The sequence below is a fragment of the Hydra vulgaris genome, chromosome 04, assembly GCF_038396675.1.
Source record: "Hydra vulgaris chromosome 04, alternate assembly HydraT2T_AEP".
Taxonomy (NCBI): Eukaryota; Metazoa; Cnidaria; class Hydrozoa; order Anthoathecata; family Hydridae; genus Hydra; species Hydra vulgaris.
In genome coordinates this window covers 20171697-20181237 of record NC_088923.1, presented here as the reverse complement: position 1 = coordinate 20181237, position 9541 = coordinate 20171697, and the positions used below count along the sequence as shown (strand labels likewise).

The following is a 9541-nucleotide window of genomic DNA, read 5'->3' as shown; positions in this document are numbered from 1 at the left end:
TATAGTTTTATTCCATATAATATTCTTATGAATTCCTAATATTCAATATGATAATGCTCTAAAGTATTTAGTTTAACATTTACTTGTATATTAAAATATTTTCTTTAAATTTTAGTTTTGAATGGGTTATGTATTATCTTAATTTGTACTTTTATACTTATGAAATTTTAATTCTTTATATAAAAGTTCAATTTGTATACTAAACCTTTTATTTTATTTTGACTGGTGTTTATATGTTCAACACATTAGGAAATTATTTTAAAAGATCACTCGCAGACACTCGCAAAGGGTCATACGATCTTCTGCAAGTGTCTGCGTTCTCATTATAAAGTTAAAGAAATTTGTTATTTTTATTTATATGTATAAATTTTCACTTAGAGTAGACATTTTTTTAAAATAAATTTGTTTGTATTAGTACCATAGGTATATCTATGGTGCACTCATTGTACTAATACGAAAAAGCGGTAAACATTAGTTGTTACAAATAAAGCGGTAAACATTAGTTGTTACAAATAAAGCGGTAAACATTAGTTGTTACAAATAAAGCGGTAAACATTAGTTGTTACAAATAAAGCGGTAAACATTAGTTGTTACAAATAAAGCGGTAAACATTAGTTGTTACAAATAAAGCGGTAAACATTAGTTGTTACAAATAAGCAGTAGTCGGTAGTTGTGAAATGGTAAAGGTTGGTATTTGGTATTTCTCGCTTGCTTTGTTAGTAAGAAATATAAAATTTAATCCCCACCACTTTAGAGTTAGCAATTGGGCCAATTTTTCCTCCCCACTGTAGCCATGTCCTATAAAGTTCGAAATATATGTGTTTATGTTTTGGATAGGGTAAGGAAGAACCCTATAACTCCAGAGTTGTAACCACAACTTTGAAAATATATTGAAAAATATTTTCACCACCTGGACTATAGTGAGTCAAGCCACTCTTTAACTTTGGGAAATAAATGTAATAGAAAAAGTGCCACTGTTTACTTTTAATCCGAAAAAAAAGTAATAAAAAACTACAAGTTTTGGAAAATAAAGAATGTTTTTGGTTTTAAAGGTTCATCGTATTTATATTGTAAAAATCTAAAATAAATCTTTATCAATATATTCCTGATATACTTAATATTTATTTATGTACAATTTATATATATATATATATATATATATATATATATATATATATATATATATATATATATATATATATATATATATATATATATATATATATGTTATTTTAACTATAATAAAATTACATAAAAATAAAGTGATATTTAATTCAATTTAATAAAGTCATACTTAATTTAATTCACGAATCGTTTTATTATGTCTTCTTATGACTTTAAATATAATAAATAATTAATAAAAAATATCAGAGATAAAATTGTTCAAAACTGTCCTCAAAGACTCCTAAGCCACACGTTTACAGGTTGGTGCTTCTTTATACTCTTTGGTATTTTAAAGACAGTATTGTTGATGTTTTTATTTAATAAATGTTTTTCACTAGACTTTTTTTGCAGGTTTTTTTTTTTATGTGTTTTGTAACGTTTTTTTGTATTTTTAACTCTCTTAAATGATTCCAATTTTTTTAAAAAAGCTTTTTTTGCATCTAGTTTTGGCTTGGAAATTTTTTGCAACAATTTGTTTGCTTTTATAGCAGTTTTGAAAAGAATCCTTTCTGCAACATTTTTACTTAACATGCTCTTATCACCAAGTTTCTTATTATCACGTTGCTTCGACGACTGCAATATCTTCATTAAAATATTCCAAACATTTTTTTGATCAGATTTAGGTTTTGGAATCTTATAACTATCGTCGTTTTTAAAACTATGATCAATATCTTGGAGTTCTGTATTTTTATTATTTGGTTTTTTTGAATCCTTGTGCTGGTTTTTGGTTTGAAGATCAAGACTGTTTGAAAGAACATTAGCTAGTTGAGCTTGCAGTAATCGAGACATTTCACTATTATTTTTGTACAGATGTCTCATGTTTTTTCGTCTTTTTGAAAAGAGTGGTGTACTTTGATCATAATTGTTGTTACTATCCGGATCATCTAAATCTACTTGCCCATTATATATTTGGTTTGGGAATTTTTTTTTTTTTTTTAATTTTTTACTTTGACGATAAGGATAAATATTTTCATTAACCATTGAATCACTAGATTGGTTTGGTGTTTCAGATGAATCTGGGTAATTAGGAAGATCATAGTCAACATCTCCGAACGGAAAAGGTTTTTTTCGGCCTCGATGTTTTTTTTTATATTTTGTTGTTGGAAAACGAACCGGTTGGTATGGTTGTTCTTGACTGCTTTCTTGACTATTATCTTCAAATTTATTAAACTGTGAAGGAAGATCTTGCTGATCTTCATTTAAATTTGTTGCATCAGTTTGAATATCTTGTGGTTCATCAATTGAATTTTCATCATTCGGATATTCTTCGGGATTTGATGTCTCTTCAGATTCAATCAAAGAAAGATTTTCATCATTGTTCAATTGGCATTCTACGGGTTTTTCTTTTACAACTTCTTGTACTGGCTCAACGTTTTGATTTAAATCTGGGCTGTTATCTTCAGAATCTTGATACAGATTATCTGGACATTCGGTGTTTGGTTGACATTCTTCTGTTAACACAGGTGTTTCAACTTCTTGCGTTACTTGTTCAACCGCTTCAACAACTTTTGGACGAGTCTGAGGAACATATACTTGATTTTGATCTGGTTCTTCTACCATTTCTTGTTGAACTATTGGGGTTTGTTGTACTTCAACATTTTCTACTGGTTCAACTTCTTCTTCAACTTGTAGAGCTATCTGAGGTGGTTGAGCGGCAACTACTTTAGGTCGAGGTGCAGCAGCAATCATTTGAGTGGGAGGACGTGGTTGAGCAGCAACTAATCTAGTTGGTGGCCGTGGTTGAGCAGCAACAACTTGAGTTGGAGCTTCATCAGCAACAGCTTGAGTTGGAGCTTCATCAGCAACAACTTGAGTTGGAGCTTCAGCAGCAATAACTTGCATTGGAGCTTGAGCAACTACTTGCGTTGGAGGTTGAGCAGCAACTACTTGCGTTGGAGCTTGAGCAGCAACTACTTGCGTTGGAGCTTGAGCAGCAACTACTTGCGTTGGAGCTTGAGCAGCAACTACTTGCGTTGGAGCTTGAGCAGCAACTACTTGCGTTGGAGCTTGAGCAGCAACTACTTGTGCTGGAGGTGGAGGCGGAGCAGCAAGCATTTGAGGTTGTTGAGGTGGAGCAGCAATTATTTGAGGTGGCGGTTGAGGTGGCGCTGGAGCAGAAAACATTATTGGTTGAGGTGCAGGTGCTTGTTGAATGTTTGGCATTACTGGTGGTGGAGGCTGTGGTGCAACTGACATTCCTCCATATACTCCTCCGGTCGGCATTTGAGATGCTAAACCTGGCATAATATTAGAAGATTGCATTAAATATGGTTTTTTAACTTTCCTAATTAGTTTTTTCAACTTTCTATTTTTTTTCTTAATTTTTTTTAATATGGCCTTTAGCGAAGGCACAGCGGCCGCTTCATAGTCAATTGATTCTATTGGAACTGCTGCTCTTGTTTTTAGACTGTTAACCTCTTTTTCAAGATTTTCAATTGACTGTGATTTTTCTTGTGGACGTTGATTAAGCAACATGGTGTTCATCATTGTTTGAGCAAGAGTATTAGTTATTTGACTAATTTCGTTTGTCATTTGTTGTCTATCTAAAGCACGAGTTAAATCTGAAACCATGCGGTTCATTATATTTTTATCAGAGGAATCCGAATTGGCTGATGACTTTTGCTGACTGTCCAACGTGTGTTGTATTAAATCTGCAAGACTTTGTTGAGTATCCTTTAGTGTTGTAGGAGTGATAGATGGAGTTTCTGGTTTTGGTAAAACTAAATTAATGTCAATAGTTTTTTCATCTTTTGAAACCTCTGAACGGCGCAACGGTTGAAAATTAAATACTTCATTTTGTGCTAAATAAATGTTGAAAAAATATTATGCATCAGAAATGTTTATGTCATTACGTTGTTGACTAAATGTCATTACGTCGTTGACTAAATGTTTAGTCACTTATATCTTTTTTTTTTTACTTTTAGTTTAGTCACTTATATCTATATTTTTTAAACGGTGTTAAATTTAAAACTTACTGAAGCCGCACCACTTTTACAGTAATAGAACTCCGGAAGTGTCCGAAAGGATGTGTCGATTAAGATAATTTGTACGGAAAATTTTAAAAATGATTATTTAGTGCTGTTAAGTACTCCAAAAAGAAAAAATGTCTTTATTGTGTCATAGGTCTAGCAGTAACATATATATACATGTATACACATACATTTGTTATCTTTAAGTCAAAAGTCATTGATTTATAAGTGTTGAAAATCGTTAGGTTAAAATTGAATTTCTTTTATACTCACGTTGTTTTATGTTTTTAACATTAGTTTTCAAAACATTCTGTGGATATATTCTTCTTGCTTGTTTAAAAATGTTCGCTTGTGGGTAATAAATAAAATTTCTTCGTAAATGGATAACATCTTTGCTGTTTTTTATGAATTCTTTAGTATTATCAAGTCGCTTTATGAAATGTTCCTGTTTACTTTCGTCTTCTATCTTGTTTTCTAGCCTTTTTCGAACGTTAAACGACGCTGGCGTTTCTAAAAAAACAGTTCCTAAAAAAGAGTCATCGACCGGCTTTTTAAATAAAACTTCGCTGTCTCCGTGGAGAGTAAAACTATTTTGTAATGTTGCATTTACATCATGACTATTGTTACCAAGAGTATCGTTAACAAGACTTTTGTTACCAAGAGTATTGCTTAATGAGTTTGTTTTGTTTTCTTTTTCTAAACTTTCTGAGACTAGTTTTGTTTTTCTAGATTTCTTTTTATTTCTAGGTGAGCCTTTAACAGATGTTTTGTTTTGATTATTTACCGTATCTTCTTTCACGACTGAATCTTCGCTAATAATTTGCCATTGATGAGAATCCCCTAAGGCCCCAACCTCAATGTCTTCTTGATTTAATGGCATGTTTTCTGTAACTCGAATTTTTTGTTTATACGCGTTTTCTTCGTCGTCATCTTCATTAGAAATCATAAGTTTGTTTCCTTGCTTAACATCGAATTCTCTATGAGTTCTCGGAGAATTAACGTACTTTGAAAAGATATAATCATGAAGTTTTTTGTTGTGGAATGCTAAAAACGCGGAGTTATTTAATAAAGTATAGTTGCTAGGCTTAAACATAGATTCTCTGTTAGAAACATTTTTATATAAAATTGGAGTATCAATACCTCTGTTTTCAGAAATTAATGCAGAATTTCTTGAATAAAGATCTTTTCCCCATTTTTGTTCGTACTGGCGTTGTCTTTCTTGGCGCCTCTCTTCAGATTTTTGTCTTGCTTCTTCCATTTTTTCGTTCATTTCTTGTTCTAACCTTTCAAGTTTTTCTTTGATTGTCTCGCCTTTTTGTTTCCTTTCCATTTCTAACCGTTCCCAAAAATCTTCGTAGCCAATTTTTTCTAAATTAAGGCCTTTAGGAATTTGCTGCTCTGGTCGGTCAGGTTTGGCTGGTTCATTATTATGCATTTTTGAAACTTTAAGCTCTATGCTTTTGATGATATCTTGAGCTTTTGCTTTTCTATGTGAAAGATAGTCTTCACTGTCGTTCATTGGATTAAAAAGAATATGAAAACTTCCAATGCCTGTGTGTTTTTTGTCAACAGGATCCATAGTAACAGAATTATAAATTGTTTGGTTTTTAATCATAACTTTGGAGTTATTTTTAAGTAAACTATCAGCACTTGAGTTAATTTTTCCACCGTCTAGAGCTTTTTCATTCAAAACGGTTCTGTTTAAATGTTCACTTTTTAACTTTTGACGATGACGTTTTAAATCTTGTGGGGTAGTCGTAACAATATCGTCGCTACTGTCGTTGTAAACAAAATAACTTTGAGGTTCTTTAGGATTAATATTAAGTTTGGTTTTAAAAGCATCTTCAGATTTTTCCGTTATTTTTTTGATTGACGTTGAATCATTGTTTGCATTTGTACTTACTATGACACTGTGGATTAACGCTTTTAATGCATGGAGTCGTTTAAGCTGGTATTCATCGCTAACGCTTGTGGAAACACCAGACGGCTTTTTATTTGAAGATTTTGTCATGTTGTGAAGTTCTGATTGGTTTTTGTTTCCATTAAACAATTGTTTCTTTTTATACGTCAAAATATTTTTTTCTTGCTTTAAGGTTTTATCAACTTTTTTACGGAAAACTTTGCGACTACTATTTGATCTATCAATTTTATTGTTTAAGGTTATATTTTTTTTATTTGGTAAATATTTTTCTTTACGAAGAGCTAAAAAATTTTTCTCTGAGTTTGATATGTTTTCCGGTTTTCGCTGCTGAGCTTTCGTTTTATTATCGTTAAATCGAGCTCTTTTTAAAATTTCACGAGCTATAGTTTGCTGATCTTCTTTGAATAAAAAAAGTTTTTTACTAAATTCTTGCTTTTTAACTGTACTGCTGTTGCCATTAATTTTGAGGTTAGCGTTGCATTTTAACAAAAAAATTAAATGAAATGCCAATAAAACATAAGGAACTTTCATCATTTTTGCATTTTTATCTGCGTTATTATAGCTGTGAAAGCTCTAGTAATGTAACCATTAAAGCTTTTTTATGTAAGTATTCAGCACAAACTGCGTTCAATTAATTATTGAAGTTTTTTCAACCGTGAAAAAACAGATTTTATCTGGTAATATTAGCTTGACATTTCCTATTCTTCTCTTTTTATTTTTCTTAAATGTTTTTATTTACTTAATTTTTTCTTCATTTTTTTTTTAATAATAAATTTTGATTTTTTTTTTTACTGTTTTACACATTTAAATAAAAGTCTTATTTCTGAAAAAATATACTTTTTTAAAAGTTGCATAATTTAAAATTTTATAGATTACCATTATAGATTACAAAAAAATACAAATATATATATTCTTACACAAAAAAAAAAAAAAAAAAAAATTATAAAAATCTAAAAAAAATATATTATTTTTTGCTGGGTAATTTTGCTTACACTACCAACGCTCATAGCAGCGTCAAAATATGGGATTTTTATTACAAAATTTCACAAAATCTAAGCACTTAAACCAATAGTTGCTTTTTTGCTTTAAATGACATAGACTAATAATAAAAGAAAAACGTTGTCCATTAGGTCAGGGTTAGGATTAGGTACAAATGTCTTACTTACATTTTTCTATGTTGTGCAATTTTTTGTTTTCTGAAAAAGATTGCAGGAGCTGTGTATGTCTAACTGTATAAAGTTTTGAGCAGATGTTCATTTTAATGAGCTTCATGTCCTTAGATAAATTATGAATTGAAATTAAAAAAAAAATTGTTTATTCCATTATGTAAGTAATTCAACCTAAACTTAGACGTATAGAACAAGCTTACGGTACTTCAAAATTGAAAAATAATACATTTTTTTGCTTTTCTCAGGACATTTATCTACTTAATAGATACGCCACTTTGCTTTTTGAGAAATTTTTTCAAGAACTTTGAATTTTTTTGGTTTTAAAACCAATTGCCTAAAAAACGGGAAAAAAATTTTTTTTTTCTGTATTTATTATGTATAAAATGAAAAAATCAAATTAAACGAGGTGCTTAAGGAGACCCTTTGTTGCATAAATAGTCAAACGGTTAAACACGTTTTATAACTTGCTTTTAATTAAACATCACATTTTAGATACTTGACGTCGGAATAAAAATTTTGAAGGAAGTGTTTCTAAATTTAGCAATCTAAAATAGCAATGAAATATCTTTTTCTGTGTGCTGTTCAAAAAAGACTATAATTTAAAGTTATATTTCATTCATCTTTATAGTTATATTTCCTTCATATTTATAGTTATATTTCAGTCACAATTGAATTTCAATTACACTTCTTTTTGTAAACTTAAAAAGTGGAATCTGAACTACGAATAGAGCAGTGATACAACTCATGCGATGAAAAGAGTAATGATACAACACATGTCTCTTACGAACTTTAACGTTTGCGTAAGATTAGCTGGAATGTTTAGGGAGTTTGAGCGTCAGAGCCAAAATAGTCCTATTGATAATCTTTCAAATGAAGATCAAGAGAACTTTTTTTTTTTTTGTTTTTTTATTCCAAACTTCATACAAACTTATAATTCAAGAAATAAAACTACAAGGGAAAAATTTCGTTAAAAAGAATAAACGTTAAAAATGCTTAATAAACAAAGAACGCGGACAAAAGACCACGAGGTCTTATCAACAAGAACTACTAAAACTAAACGTGCTTTTACTTTGATTTAAATTCAAAGAAGCAAAATAAAATATTATTGACTTAATAGATTACATTAGAAATTTTTTATTTCTGAAATATATGCAAGTTAATATTATAACATATATTTAATTCTGTCTTTAAGTACTAACTGATTTGGTTGAAACTGATATTACTCAAGTTAGCTAAAATCCGACCTTACATTCTCCCAACAACAAAAATATATTGTTAAAAGTATAAGGGTAAAGCGGGGTGAATTCATCTATAATATAATGCATAAAAATTAAAAAATCTATTTACTAGGTTTTATTGAAACTTTTTCAACTGATTTTGTAGAATATTATTAAATAAAGGTTTTATATATTTTACTTTGATTATTCTTTAAATATTGCGAGTAAATATTGAAGTTAGAAAAATATTTTTCTGCTTAAATGCCTATCGTCGAAAAATATACAACAATATACAACAATATACAATATTTTGACCACAAAGTATTTTTTTTTCCTAAAGGTCGATGTCGTTATTTTTTAAATAACAGTTTAAGTTGCTATGTTTTTTCTTTTGGAATCGTCACATAATGATTGTTAGCACATGCTCAAATGAAGGGCAACTTCGTCGTTAAAGAAAAGATAATACTTAAGATAAAATAGGTTTTTTGATCACGCAAATTCTTAAACTACGGAAAGCCGTTTTTAAAAAAATCAAATTTTGCTCAAAATGCACTTCAGAGCTTTAGATTTTATCTATAAGGATTTTCAGAATATATTAATTTACACTTACCTTTTAAAACTTTTTGAAGTTTGATAACGCGAAACTTTGATAAGAAACATGTAAACAAGCTTATTATAATGTATAGTCTAAAATATATGTATAGTATACAATAAGTATATAAAATTTGAAATATAATGGTGATGAAAGCGGTCTTTATCTGTGCCAATTGGTTCTGTGTAAAGGGCTCTCGTGAAGTACAAAGTTAACTCGTGAAGTACAAAGTCAAACAATAGAGAGCAGACGCGTTTTAAAGCTTAGAAAATTTTTAGCTGAAACTTTTTTTTTATTTTTGTTGTTATTTTACTATTAAAAACTTTTTTCTTCTATTTTCTTGGTATCGTTCATTTTCGTGTTATGGATATAAGTTGCATCGAGAAATTATTCTCAGAAATGCTTGAAAAGCAAAATATCGACATCTTAAACGAAACTAGAAAATTATTAAAATAGCACGAAAAAATATTTTCTTCCATAACAGCTGCAAACATGAAAATGATTAGGAG

At 29.6% G+C, this 9541-nt stretch overlaps 1 protein-coding gene across 2 annotated transcripts; it reads right to left on the bottom strand.

Annotated features, from left to right (window-relative positions):
• Positions 1-1278: 1278 nt before the first annotated feature.
• On the bottom strand, positions 1279-6665 carry LOC100197306 (uncharacterized). Of its 2 annotated transcripts, XM_065795722.1 has the most exons (3): positions 5274-6665; positions 4407-5177; positions 1279-3965 (listed from the first exon to the last, which is right to left on the bottom strand). In XM_065795722.1, the coding sequence occupies exons 1-3, from the start codon at positions 6586-6588 to the stop codon at positions 1396-1398; spliced, it is 4656 nt and encodes a 1551-aa protein (XP_065651794.1). In that variant the 5' UTR covers positions 6589-6665; the 3' UTR covers positions 1279-1395. The 2 variants fall into 2 exon arrangements, with proteins under 2 accessions (XP_065651794.1, XP_065651793.1); XM_065795721.1 differs by having other exon boundaries at positions 4407-6665.
• Between the last annotated feature and the right edge of the window lie 2876 nt (positions 6666-9541).

What these genes read in the sequence shown, in the direction of transcription:
- LOC100197306 (XM_065795721.1), bottom strand. Translation starts at nt 6,588, where the DNA reads ATGATGAAAGTTCCTTATGTTTTATTGGCATTTCATTTAATTTTTTTG. An exon ending in TGTTAAAAACATAAAACAAC is followed by an intron (nt 3,966 to 4,406) that starts GTGAGTATAAAA and finishes ACATTTATTTAG; the next exon opens with CACAAAATGAAGTATTTAAT.